The sequence below is a fragment of the Moschus berezovskii genome, chromosome 11 (genome assembly GCF_049115385.1).
Source record: "Moschus berezovskii isolate FMDL1 chromosome 11, NW_MosBer_1.0, whole genome shotgun sequence".
NCBI lineage: Eukaryota > Metazoa > Chordata > Mammalia > Artiodactyla > Moschidae > Moschus > Moschus berezovskii.
In genome coordinates this window covers 82,554,556-82,569,120 of record NC_142470.1, presented here as the reverse complement: position 1 = coordinate 82,569,120, position 14,565 = coordinate 82,554,556, and the positions used below count along the sequence as shown (strand labels likewise).

Below are 14,565 nucleotides of genomic sequence, written 5' to 3'. Positions count from 1 at the left end.
TGATTTCGCACACCTGGCAGCCTAGGCTGTTACTGGGCGTTAAGTTGAAAGGTCCAGTACCTGCCAGGAAGAAGCTCCCGCGACCCACGCCCCCTTGCCCGGTTGATCTTATTTCTGGCGGTGTGTTCTTGTGCTTATTTACATTCCGCTGCACTCACTCCCTCTCTCGGTACCCTGGGAAGGAATGAACTAGGCCTGTCTCTCAGGAAACCAACTTCTTCAAGTTCAGCTTGCATGCAGAGCCAACTGCTGGACTCTCCACCCAGCCAGGGTGCTTGAGCCAGGGCGCTTGAGCCAGGGCAGGGCTGCAAGGACTTGAGGATCAGAAACATACGGCTGCAGTTCAGCCTCCTTCCCTTATAAACCACATGGTTTTAGACAAATCACATAATCACTTGGGCACCTGGGTTTCCTTGTAAAACTAACATAATTCCTGCTTTACTAATCTATCAGCTTTTGTCAAGGTGCCAATGCAAATGAGTTATCCGTTACGATGTTTAAAAGATAAACAAGTATATTCCATCTTACTTATTAAAACAAACTGACAAAGCAAAAAAATGGAGCAAGTCAGACCTCTGGAGCATGGCTGGATGGGTGAAGGTCCACAGAATGGTGAATGTAGAGCTGAGAGGGCACCAAATCTTGGACCCTCCAGCTTAGAGCCAAGGGCAGTGACCTCAGAAGAAGTGATTGCTTTAGTCTCACCACCCAGCCTACACTGATCATTAGACAAGGCTGGGCATTCGTGGCGGACACTTGTAGCCTCGAACACCCAAGAACCCTGACCCTATTTTGTTCTTTGTTGAAATGAACCCAAACACACGAGTTTGAGGATGGCTCTGACAGTGGGGTATTCTGAATTGCCCCTGGGAATGCATCAGGAAAGTGTGAAACAGCCATTTCCCAGGCCACCACCCCTGCTATTGAAGGTCAGTGACAAGATTTCAGATACAAAAACCAGTGGAAACATCTGTCTCTCCTGTACTCCCAAGCTGGCTACAACCAGCCAAGATCAAAATCTGGGGTAATTCCCAGTCAACACCTATCAGAACACCCACTTTGCGAGCTGGGTAGAAGACTTTGGAGCTTGCCTGTAAACCTGCTATGGTACATGCTTTGGTACAGAGTACCTGCTGGTAGAAATATTTTTAATATTATGTAACTGCTTTTATTTCATTTTAAATGAAGAAAAAAGGAATGCTGGCCTTTTCCAGTGAGCTGAGCTTTATTAGAGCCATTCACAATTATTCTACCATGGTTATCATTATGTTGTACCAACAATTACCTGACTTCTCACCAGCCATGTCTTCTCAGAACAAAAAGAAATGTTAAGCTGGCAACTTTCCATCAAGTGTGGGATACACAGATGCCTAACCAGGTAATTAATTCAGGATCACAACAAACACATTTTGAGCTGAATAGTGCAAAACCACCAGGGAATTTCCTGTTCTTTTTAGGACAAAACTTTGGACACTAAATTAACTTCTTTCCATGCCTCTTCCTACAGCTCTTTACTAGTAGGCTCTATTTATTTAGTGTTAGGTGGTTTTCTTTCAAAGAGAAACAAATTATATTTGAAATATAAATCTTTCTGCAGTAGGAAATGATCATATCAAACCCTCTCCCCTCTAAACTGCCTGATCAAATGCTCAAACATCAATAAAATAATTCTAACTGGTTGCTCACCTGTGAAGTATTTAGACTCTAAAAGCTGAACCAAGTGTACATTCAATTACTGAAATGGTTTCTTCAGATAACTAGGATGAAGTGAACGTGGATGAGGTTATGACCTATCCAAGCTATGAGTTTCAAGATAACTGTCTTTGGGTGACCCTCTGAAATTACAAATTAAAAACGGTAAGCCAGTGAAAAACAAAATCAGCAACAAAACGTATGCAATAGCGACACCTGCTGGGTGTCTGAGGAAGTGGGGAGGGCTGGATTTAAAAAAGCAGAAAATCCTAAGGTTTGTAGATTAAATCACTAAAATGGATAAATGTTTTCTGTGATCCTAAGTAAGAATCTTTTTGTTACTGCAACCAAGAAAATGATAGTAAACAGTGTAGACATCAAATAAGTCATTTATTCTGACTCCCCTTTCCCCAGGTTCCTTCTAACAGCCAAGAGGCTATGGTTTCAGTGGGTGGTAGAGATGATGTCTTAACAATAGCACAAATACTTTTTATTGGGGGTCAGGGGGTAGGAGCTTGTAATGGCTCTTTTAATAATGAGGATGGCATGTGTAGGTCACTGAAGGCTTAAACATGCAGACAGTAAAAACAAAATTATTTGTATGAAGTTAACACTTAATTCTCCCAGGATCCAACATTTGGAACATATTTCTTACTTCACTAAAATGGAATAAAATTTGAAATTCGGACCAAGTGGGCTGTTTGCTAACTAATCCAACTCTTACAACCAGCCAAAAATGGGGGGGGGGGGATCATGTGTTAAAACCCAATTCTGTGTAGTCAATTCAGAGAAAAATGCAGGCTGGCTCTGGTTGGACATTGGAGGTCCTGGGGGATGAGAAAGGTTAATTCAGGCCTGCAGGTGGCCTGCACCTGGGAACAGAGTCAATAGTCACTGTGGTAGCCTCACTTCCTACAGTAGCTGCAATAAACGAGGCTGCCTTGAATAACTGAACCGAAGAAAAAATCCTCTGTGGGACAGAAGACTAGACTCGCAGAAGGGAGGTGGGGGAGGAGGCATGGTGTGAAGGGGAGAAGATGCTGGAGTTTCTGCTGAACATTTTCGTATTGATTGAGTGGAGGAATAACCCACCCCATCCCAATCCCACAAATCCTTCTTCAACAAGCTGTTTATGTTCTTGGAAGCGTTAACTGATTCGCTGCTGCAGGAGAATTCAAAGCCCTGAGAACTAGGGTGTCCTCCCCTTCCTTTCCTTCCAGAAGAGCCAGCAGCCTCAGGCAAGCCAAGGTCCTTTCCTCCCGAATGCGCAGTGTCGTGAACTCTGCTGTCTTCAAAAACTCAGCAGTGGGAGGCAGCACCCTGAAGAGCTGGGAGAGGAGGTGGCATTGCTCCGACGCAGTCCTCTGAAGATGACGGAGCATCTCGGGGCTGAGGGGACGCCAGCTGGACTCAGAGAGGAGGCGGAAGAGATGCTTGTAGAGGTATTTCACGAAGATCAGGGTTTCAGCCCAAAAGTTGATTTCCGTTTTTTCAAAAGGGTAGTCTTCTTCCACCTGAATCAGATGAAAAAGCCAAAACCCAGCCTTACAGGGGATGTTGACCCAGCCCCAGTCCAGAGCAGAGTCCTGGCAGATGTAGAAGCAGTGTGTCCCCTCCCCCATCTGACATCGGGCCCACTTTTGCCTGTCAACACCCCTGCACACACACCACTTGCAGCCTTGAAGGTCACCTTCTATTTTCACCCATTTTACTTCTCCACCGGAGAGGAATTCCTCCCCCCGAGACTTAACATGACCTTTGATAAGGATGTGTTTGTGGTTCTCAGCCAAGGTACCTTGGGGGACTGGTGCTGAAAAGGGGACCTAAACACAGCGGGGGTCCCTAGGTGCATCTAGAAATCAGAGAGGAGTGGGGAAGGGAGATGGGAGCAGAAGAACAAAGAGCGAAGTATTACCAAACATGAGACACTGCTCTCTGAGAATGAAACCCAATTTCTATAATGCTGGGGACTTTCAAGGTCATTTTTATTGTAGACACTTTATCTTGTCTCCAGATTTCCCATAAACAGACTGCTTTTTGAACTCTTGGCCTGCTGGGGATGCCAAGAAGGCCAGCTGAGTCAGACACTAGTGAAGAGGAATTTCAGTTCTCAGGATGCTTTTGCTGCTTATCTGGGTCCTCAGTTTCCCTATCTGTTGACTGCTCCCCCTGGAGCAGTTTAATAGTTTTATTTTTTAATAAAAATAAATTTAATTTTAATAAAATAACAGTTTATTAAACCTGGAGGGGTTTAATAGTTTTCTTCTAGCGGCCGAGACCCCAGAAGGACCCTGATTCTCTGGAAGTGTTTCAGCTTCAGACCTAATTGTGGGGAGCCCTTGGTTACTCTAATGTGGATAAATAAGCATTCTCCATAATTAAACTATCAACTTCCAAGGGACCTCTTTCGAAGTCCCCTCCCCCACACTGATGGGAAGGCTTACCACTGAAACTCCTCAATCAGCAGGAGAGCTGCCTGAGCAGCACCCAGCAGGCTGGGGTCACGTGGAGATTTTGTTGATCGGTTACTACTCTGTATCTGAGCATCCGGAAGCACACTTTCAAGCCATATCAAGCCAACGAAAGCCTGTTAAGTGCTGCCTCCAGTGGGCGTAGGTAGGACACTCTCACACACCTCCGCTGCCTGAGACCCCAGGGATTACCTGATGTGCGCTCTCCTCACAGGCCATGAGGTCCTCACCCTCACCCAACAGCCATCCCAGCAGGACTGGGAGTCCGGGGGTCAGCTGATCCCACTGCTGGAGCAGGTCACAGAGCACAGCCAGAGCCAGATCCAGTGCACTAGAGGCATCCACCGGACAGAAGGCAAATTCTGCAAAGACGAGAGAGGTGAGCCATGAATGTGCTGCTGAGAGCCAACCGGGAGTCTGTGCAGGATTCTTAGGCAGTGAAAGCCCCAGGTAAAACCACTGCCACCGCCTGGCAGGGAAGCTGGTGGGAGAGGCTCACTAAGGGTTATTTGCTGTCTGTGCACTAGAATGAGTCATAGGCCTGAACCCCACCATTTCCGTGCCCCTATCCCAGTGTGGATAGAAGCTGCCCCATCTACAGGACTAGACGTTTCTCTCCCCTCAACCCAACTGGAAGGATATCAGGAAAGCATTCCACCCAGCGTTTCCTCTGCAGGCCCGCTGACAATGCCTGGCCTCCATCACTTTGCCCCTTCCTCTAAAGCAAATCCCACTGAGCACATGACACATTAAATCTCTAACATCTCTGAGCAGGGCATCAACAAACTTTTTCTTAAAGAGCCAGAAGGTAAATATTTTAGACTTTGGGAGTCTTTTTAATATTTATTTGTTTGGCTGTGCTGGGTCTTAGTGACGGTATGTGGGATCTAGGTCCCTGACCAGGGATTGAACCTGGCCTCCTGCACTGTCAGTCTTAGCCACTGGACCACCAGGGATGTCCCGACTTTGCGAGTCTTATGGTCTCTGTCACAATTAACTCTGAGGAAAGCAGTCATAGACAATATGTAAACAAATGGTTGTGACTACTAGGTTCCAATAAATCTTTATTTATGTTCCAATAAAATTAAACTTCCATGTGATTTTTAGGTATCAACAAATAATCTTTTTATTTTTTCCAACCATTAAAAAAATGTAAAAGCCATTCGCAGTTCACAGGCTGTACAATGACAAGTTGTTGTTTAATTGCTAAGTCATTTCGGACTCTTTGCAACCCCATAGACTGTAGCCCACCAAGCACCTCTGTCCATGGGATGTTCCAGGCAAGAATACTGGAGTGGGTTGCCATTTCCTTTTCCAGGGGATCTTTCTACCCCAGGGCTTAAACCCATGTCTCCCGCTTGGCAGGAAGATTCTTTACTATTGAGCCACCTGGGAAGCTCCCCAATGACAGGTGGGGGGCTGGAATTAGCTCCTAGTCCACTGCCTTCTGTGTTAGACTGAAACCATTTTTCAGACACTCATCTTCTTAGCTGACTGGGGGAAGGGCGCTGAAAGAGCAGAATGGGGCACAGAAAAAGGAAGTGGGTGACTTGGGGAAACCACTGCTTACTTCACCATTTTGCCTTCAGTTCACTCAGCTGCTCAGTCGTGTCCCACTCCTTGCGACTCCATGGACTGCAGCATGCCAGGCTTCCCTGTCCATCACCAACTTCCAGAGCCTACTCAAACTCATGTCTGTGGAGCCGGTGATGCCATCCAACTAACTCACCCTCTGTCGTCCCCTTCTCCTCCTGCTTTCAATCTTTCCCAGCATCAGGGTCTTTTCAATGAGTCAGCTCTTCGCACCAGGTGGCCAAAGTATTGGAGTTTCAGCTTCAGCATCAGTCCTTCCAATGAGTATTCAGGACTGATTTCCTTTAGGATGGACTGGTTGGATCTCCTTGCAGTCCAATGGACTCTCAAGAGTCTTCTCCAACACCACAGTTCAAAAGCATCAGTTCATTCTTTATAGTCCAACTCTCACATCCATTCATGACTACTGGAAAAACCATAGCTTTGACTAGATGGACCTTTGTTTGGCAAAGTAATTTCTCTGCTTTTTAATATGCTGTCTAGCTTGGTCATAACTTTTCTTCCAAGGCGTGTCTTTTAACTTCATGGCTGCATTTACCATTTGCAGTGATTTTGGAGCCCCCCAAAATAAAGTCTGTCACTATTTCCATTGTTTTCCCATCTATTTCCTATGAAGTGGTGGGACCGGATGCCATGATCTTAGTTTTCTGAATGTTGAGCTTTAAGCCAACTTTTTCACTCTCCTCTTTCACTTTCAAGAGGCTCTTTAGTTCTTCTTCACTTTCTGCCATAAGGGTGCTGTCATCTGCATATCTGAGGTTATTGATATTTCTCCCAGCAATCTTGGTTCTAGCTTATGCTTCATCCAGCCCAGCATTTCTCATGATGTACTCTGCATATAAGTTAAATAAGTAGGGTGACAATATACAGCCTTGACGTAGTCCTTTCTCGATTTGGAACCAGTCTGTTGTTTCATGTCCAGTTCTAACTATTGCTTCTTGACCTGCATACAGATTTTTCAGGGCGCAGTTCAGGTGGTCTGGTATTCCCATCTCTTTAAGAATTTTCCACAGTTTGTTGTGATCCACACAGACAAAGGCTTTGGTATAGTCAATAAAGCAGAAGTAGATGTTTTTCTGGAACTCTCTTGCTTTTTCGAAGATCTGGATGTTGGCAATTTGATCTCTGGTTCCTCTGCCTTTTCTAAATCCAGCTTGAACATCTGGAAGTTCACGGTTCATGTATTGCTGAAACCTGGCTCGGAGAATTTTGAGCATTACTATACTAGCGTGTGAGATGAGTGCAGTTGTGCAGTAGTTTGAGCACTCTTTGGCATTGCCTTTCTTTGGGGTTGGAATGAAAACTGACCTTTTCCAGTCCTGTGGCCACTGCTGAGTTTTCCAAATTTGCTGGCATATTGAGTGCAGCACTTTCACAGCATCATCTTTTAGGATTTTTAGACAGTCCTAAATATGGGTTTGAAGGGAGGCTCAGGGCATTGACACTTCCGTTAACAACCCTGCGCCTTCCACCACCAAACTACAGCAGGCCTGAAACGTGGGGCTGAAATCTTGCCAGACAGACAATACATTTCTACAGACCCTTCCATACACCAATGCTTGTTTTTCAATGACCCACTTCTACTGAGACCTCATCTTTCTCAAATCCACATCTTCACTGCAGCCCACAGACCTTGTCCTTGACCATTTGACCCCCAAAGACACTTGCTTAACACGCAGGGAGAAGCCTCAGAGTCTGGAATAGAAAGCTGAGTTCTCTAGCGTGTTGAACCAGCCTCTGGGGACCTATTAAGTGCCAGTCCCTTAACCAAGTCCTTTCTCTCCAGTCCTTCAACATCCTCTGGGTTGGGTGTTCAGTTCAGTTCAGTTCAGTTCAGTCGCTCAGTCGTGTCCGACTCTCCGCGACCCCATGAATCACAGCACGCCAGGCCTCCCTGTCCATCACCAACTCCCGGAGTTCACTCAAACTCATGTCCACAGAGTCGGTGATGCCATCCAGCCATCTCATTACCGCTCCTAATTCACGGATGAGGAATCCAGGCACAGTTAGGTTATCTCACTTGCATACAGTCAGAGAGCTTTAAGTGGCTATAAAGAAACTGGAATTGACGGCAAGTTTCATGGTGTATGCAGAATGCAGATTTGGAGAACTAGTGCCAGCATTCCTGAGATGTGGCTCTTCATGGTGAGAGTAGCAGAGCTGATGGCCCTCCGTCAGGGCCGGCACTACAGAGCCCAGGAAGTGGAACCTGGGCTCACAGAAGCAGCCAGAGGACCAATGACACCATCTTCAGAGCCCGAAATCAAACCCCAAGCCCGAAATCAACCCCCCAGGACACCTGCCCCTTAGGCTTTGCAGCTTGGCATCAGGCTTCAAGCTGGGAAACAGAAAAAGTTGAGGGGAGGTGTCAAGGTGCATTTTTGGTTGCAGGTCTGAGCCATGTGTTGGTCTAGGCTTTGCCTATGATACAACCTCTATTTTTATCTCTGCTGACTCCCCTGTGTCATTCTCAACTGCGTTAGCATCTGTAAGGGGAAGAGAACACCATTAATTGGCATCTTTCAAGCCCCAAAGACTGAAAATATACATGCAGACTAGCATACAGTGAAACACACAGCAGATGCTCAGAACATTCCAGTTTATGACTCTGGAGATGATGAAATTTCCTTTACCCCACTTGATTTGGTTTGAATACTAACACAGGGATAGCCACAAAGAAAGCAAGCAGTAAGTTGATAATAACAGAGACTTTCCTTTTATTTGAACCCTTGCTTTTATTTGAACCAGAAGGGAGGTATCCTTATTTAATAAACGAGGAAGCTGTGCTCACAGAGGTTGGGTGAGGGGTCCAGAATCTCACAGTTAGCAGTGGGGGCACTGAGCTAATAAGTATCATTCAGTCACAGGCCACGCCCATCCTGCAGGGAAGCCTTGGAGAAACACTCCCAGTACCCCATGGAGATGAGGAAGTCACACTCAGTTTTATTATTTTTATCCATTAAAAATGGGGCTTTCCTGATAGCTCAGTTGGTAAAGAATCTGCCTGCAATGTGGGAGATCTGGGTTCAATCCCTGGGTGGGGAAGATCCCCTGGAGAAGGGAAAGGCTACCCACTCCAGTATTCTGGCCTAGGGAATTCCATGGGCTGCATAGTCCACAGGATTGCAGAGTCGGACACGACTGAGAGACTTTCCTTTTTCATGCATTAAAAAGAGCTCGCAGCTGGGGGCCATATTTTGAAGAAAGGGTCAAAGCTGTAAGTCCTCTATTCTGTGGCACCAGTATCAGGTCAGCTTCTCTTGAAACCGTCCAGAAAAATCTTCCCTCTCATTCACCACTTATCCCTCCCTGCCCCAACTCTTCTTTTTGTCTCCTTAAGGCAAGGACTGAAGGCCCTATAGGGGGAACACAGTTTCATCCACCAGCAAAACCAGTGCCTGCAGCTCGTGCAACACTCCCAAAGGGTCCATGAAGACCACTCGGAAGTGATCAGAGATGACACCGGGAAGGCTGGACTGTTGCACCTGCCCCACCTGAAGACTGATGTCCCCTGTCCTGCACCATGTGACTGGGCATCATGCTTAGAAAGTGCCAGGGGAGTCCTGGGAACGACTGAAGCTCAGAGGAGAGCTGGTATGTTATCTGGAAGCGAATCCACTAGAATTAAAACCATCCAAACACCGACACCACCAGGTGAGGAGAGGCGAGGAAGGGGAGCTGGGATGGGGGTGAGGGGAGGATTAGATGGACTTAGACCTCCTGCTTGAGGGGCCAGATGCACCTCGCCAAGTTCCTTCTTTCATTCCTTTACCCTGGACTAAGACAGCTCAGCCAGAGCAGCCCAGTCTCTACTGGCTGAACGCCTTCTGAAGGGGAGGCTGAAGGATAGGGAAAGGGATTTTCAACCTAACCCTGCAGACCAGCCAGGCTCTCACAGGCTTGCTGGTCCCTCAAGGAAGCAAGAAAGCAAGTGACCAAGCAACAAGCCTGTCGGAGGAATCTGTTGTGTGTCCGGAACAGCCAAAACAATCTGGAAAAATACAACAGAACTGGAGGACTCACACTTCCTGATTTCGAAACTGGCATAAAGATAGACATAATATAGATCAAATGGAATAGAACTGAGCGTCCAGAAATAAGTTCTCACAATTACAGTAAATTGATTTTTGACAAGGGTGTCAAAATAACTGGCTGGGGGGCGGGGAGGAACAGTCTTTTAAACCAAGGGAGCAAAGACAACTGAATATTCACATGCAAAAGAATGAAACCAGGCCCCTACCTCACAACATACATGAAAATTAACTCAGAATATATCAAAACTAAAGTTAACAAGTAAAACTATAAAACTCAGAGAAACACAGGAGTAGGAAATGGTTTTTTAAACATGACATCAAAAGCACCAGCAACAAAAGAAAAATTAGACTTCATCAAAATTGAAAACTTTTATACTTCAGAGGACATTATTAAGAAAGTGAAAAGAAAATTCACAGAACTGGAGAACATACAAGGAGTCTGTATTTAAAATACATAAAGTGAAAGTCGCTCAATTGTGTCCGACTCTTTGTGACCCCACGGACTGTACAATCCATGGAATTCTCCAGGCCAGAATACTAGAGTGGGTAGCTCTTACCTTCTCCAGGGGATCTTCCCAACCCAGGGATCGGACCTAGGTCTCCCACATTGCAGGAGGATTCTTTACCAGCTGAGCCACAAGCGAAGTCCAAGAATACTGGAGTGGGTAGCCTATCCCTTCCTGACCCAGGAACCGAACCAGGGTCTCCTGCATTGCATGTGGATTCTTTACCAACTGAGCTATCAGGGAAGCTCTTAAAACCCGATCATAAAAAGACAAACAATCCAGTTAAAACATGTGCCAAGGGTCTGAATAGACATTTCTCTAGAAAAGATATACAAATGATCAATAAGCACATGCAGAGATGCTTAGCATCATTAATCATCAGGGAAATACAAATCAAAACCACAATGAGAAACCACTTCGTACTTACTAGTGTAACTTTAATCAAGAAGACATATACTAAGTTTTTGTAAAAGATGTGAAAAAATTAAAACTTTCATACATTGCTAGTAGGAATGTAAAATGGTGCCAGCCCCTTTGGAAAACTGTCTGAAAGTCTCTCCAGCTCTTAGACATATACAAATACCTAAAAACATATGTCCACACAGAAACATGTACATGAATGTTCATAAGACCATTATTCATAAAAGCAAATAAGTGGAAACAACCAAAATGTTCATGAACCAATGAAAGGATAAATAAATGTGGTACATCCAAACAATGGAATATGATTCAGCTATAAAAAGGAATGCAGTACCGATACATGCTACAATGCAGATGAACCTTGAAAACATTTTGCTAGGTGAAGAAGCCAGGCACAGAAGACCACATACTGTATAATTCCACTCATATAAAATGTCCATAACAGGCAAATCATACAGACAAAAAAGTAGATTAGCGGTTGCCAGGGTTGGAGAATAGGGAGAATGAGGAATGGCTGCTGATACAGCGTTTCTTTTTAAGCTGATGCAGATGTTCTGGAATCAAATAGTGTTGAATATACTAAAATTTGTGTACATGTACACTTAAATTTTACATATCTTTTGCTATATGATGTATTTTATGGGGGGGGCATGGAGAGTGTTGAAGGCTGAAAAATGGCCTCCCAAAAGATACCTATGTAAAGTCCCTGGACCTTGTGAATGTTAATTTACTTGTAAAAACAGTCTCTATAGATGTGATTTGGTTGATGATACTTAGATGAGATAATCCTGTATCCTTAGATGAGATAATCCTATATGATCTGGGTGGCCCCTAGATGTCATCACCATTGTCCTAATAAGGGGGAGGTGGATTTGACACTAGACACACGTAAGAAGGGCTTCCCTGGTGGCTCGGATGGTAAAGAATCTGCCTGCAATGCGGGAGACCTGGGTTTAATCCTTGGGTCAGGAAGATCCCCTGAAGAAGGAATGGCAACCCTCTCGTATTCTTGCCTGGAGAATTCCATGGACAGAGGAGCCTGGTGGGCTACAGTCCATGGGGTTGCAAAGAGTCAGACACAACTAAGTGACTAACATACACATAACACACACACAGAAAGGAGAAGGTGATGTGAAGACAGAGGCAGAGGCTAAAGTGATCCTAGCAAGGAAATGCTGACAGCCTCCAGAAAAGGGAAGAGGCAAGGGCTGGACTCTTGCCTAGCACCTGCAGAAGGAGTGTGACCCAGCTGACACCTTATTTTCTGACTTTTGGCCTCCAGAACTGTGAGACAAAAATCAGTGTTGTTTTAAACCACCAAGTTTGTGGCCATTTGCTACAGTAGCCACAGTCAACTAATATGGAGGAACAAAGGGTAGGTTGTGGTATTTCTCTTTGGAGTGATGAAAATATGTTAACATTGTGCTGATGATTGCATTACTTCATGAGTATGTTAAAAAACACTGCATTGTACTCTTTAAATGGGTGACTTGTATGGTATATGTATGATATATCTCAGGAAGACTAGGATGTTAAAAAAAAAAAATCTGCTATGTGCCCAAGTTGGTTCCGGTTGTTCAGAGGAAGCCTGACCACAGAGTCTGTCTGGAAAGGGACAGCCTACTGAGGAGACTGGACAAACCTCTAGAGCCTCATACATGCTTGTGGGGCCTAGTTCTCAGGTGCTGGAGGGCTCTGCAGAGGTGAATGGTCGGTCAGAAGGTGGAAAGAAGGCTCAAGAAGGATTCCTGGAGGAGCTGGGACTCTGCCTGGCCCTTCACCAGACAATTAGGAAATAGGAGCTAATGGTCTGCTTTGAGCCAGTGATATGCTAAGTAGTACTGTAGAAAACAAGCAAGAGACTGACACGTCCTGTCCTGTCCTCAGGAAGCTGGTGGTCTAGATGGGAAGGTCAGGCAAACACTCAGGCAACAGTGAGGAATCAATGGAGTGGTCTGGATCCCAAGAGCTGCAGGAGCCAAGGAAGGGGAGAGGTCAACGTCAGGGAATAAATCACCTCCAAGACTCTCCCCGCACTGGCTAAGGGAGTGCTTCAAGCGGGGAAGGGGTGCTGGTACACACGTGTCTGGGGGGGCCTACGCAAGGCAGACTGGATTAACATTCAGTCATTTGGAAGCGAGTCGGAAGCCCAACAAACGGGCATTTAGAACTGGTTAATCCCATGCTTTCCATGCTCAAGAATGGATGACTCACTTGGATCGCAGGGGAGGACAGCAGACAAGAGGCTGCAGGGCTGCTGCCGCACAGACCTCCTCCCGCTACTGCCCTGGCCCTGTCAAGGTCTCCTGCCGAGGCAGAAGCCGTCTGACTCGCCTCCCCTGCCATCTTCTTCCCCACCTCCAGGAAGAGGCCCACCTTGGGGCTGGGAGCTGAAGACCCAGGCTTCACCCAGTGTGCCGGATCATTCAAAGTCGCAGCTTGGTCAATGTCCCGACTAAGGCAAGTGATCTTCCGTTTCTAGGCAGGTTTGGGGTCATTTTCAACTGTACCGATTAAAATGAAAACGCTGACATGGATTTTTTTTCTGTGTTGCCAACCATGAACACCAGTTCAGACCATGGATTAGAAACCCACCGTCTGATTATAAAGTACTATGAGGGAGATGCCTTTGAGACTAAGGCCATTGGTCAAGCCTCCTTCCCAGTCCTTTCCAAGAAAGGTCAAGTCAGCCCAGGAAATGATGAGCAAATGGTGAGGACTTGGATTGTCCCTCCCACCAGCTCTAGAGAATCCTGTCAGGCATTTGTGGAAAATCCCCTCAACCCTGCCATCCACCCAACTCCCCTCACCACCCATTTACCCATCAATTCAAACTTCTATCTCCCCACAAATACTGGTTGATCACCAGATAGGGGTTTTGTTGTGGGGATGGGGAAGGGAGGGGGGAAGCTGTGAGAAACAGGAGGAAAATTCCAGGCCCTTCTCTCAGACAGCAAACAGTTTAGTCAGAGGCAAGCTGACACATATGAAGTGTCAGGAAATAGTCCAAGATGGTGCACGACACGGGCTGATTATACCATTACTAGCCGTAATGAAAGGACAGAGAAGGGAAAAAGAAAGAGTGCGGGGTAGGAGAAGGGGAGCTTCAGAGAGGGGAGACTTGCGCAGGGGAGGGTCAGAGGACAGGCTCAGCTGGGATGAAGGGAAGGAGTAGGGAAATTAGCCCAGCCTGTTGAGAGGGAGGTTTGGGGGAGCTGGAGGTGAAGCAGGAGGGGCAGACAGTCTGGGGCAGGTCTGGTGGTGGGGGAGGCGGGTGGACAGAGCTGAGTGAGTACAACTGTGCTTTCTTTCTTCTGAGTGAAAATATTTTAAGGCTTCATCAGGCTGTTTCCAGACCAACTTCCTCATTTCCAGTCTTCTCCATGGATTTCTTCACATCCCCTCAGGAGGTCAAGAGCCAGTATTGTAACTAGTCATGAGAAACAACTGTGGGCCCAAAGCCTGGCTCAGCTGCTGACTGCCATTCAACTCTTGCAGGGGCTCCAGGAGCCTCAGCGGGCCCCCTGCCGTGGCTGACCCTTGACCCCTAGAGCGCAGGTTCTCCGCTCTCCAGTAGCCGGGGCTCAGAGGCGGGACTTGCAGGCACCTCGGTCAGTGAGAGAACTTCCTAAACCATCAGAGGTCATCATCTCAGACTTTACCACATAACAGAGCTCCCACATGCCCCCAACCTCAGACAAATGACCCAGAGGAAGGTTCTGTCCTAAGGAACAGAGACGGGTTGGCCCCTTGGTGGCTCTGATGAACCGAGCAGGAAATCTGGGTCGGGGAACAGGGTATCTGCGGTATTAGTCTCTGTTCTTTATCTGAATATTTTGAAAATTTCAT

The 14,565-nt window shown here is 46.3% G+C and overlaps 1 protein-coding gene across 2 annotated transcripts in view; it reads right to left on the bottom strand.

Annotated features, from left to right (window-relative positions):
• Positions 1-1,208: 1,208 nt before the first annotated feature.
• THADA (THADA armadillo repeat containing) overlaps positions 1,209-14,565 on the bottom strand; it is a 352,983-nt gene continuing 339,626 nt past the window's right edge. For both annotated transcript variants that reach the window (XM_088841512.1, XM_055399202.2), the window contains exons 38-39: positions 4,356-4,525; positions 1,209-3,206 (exon numbers count right to left, since the gene is read on the bottom strand). In XM_088841512.1, coding sequence (XP_088697638.1) covers positions 2,823-3,206; positions 4,356-4,525 — 554 coding nt within the window. In that variant the 3' untranslated portion in view covers positions 1,209-2,822. The remainder of the gene's footprint in view (positions 3,207-4,355; positions 4,526-14,565) is intronic.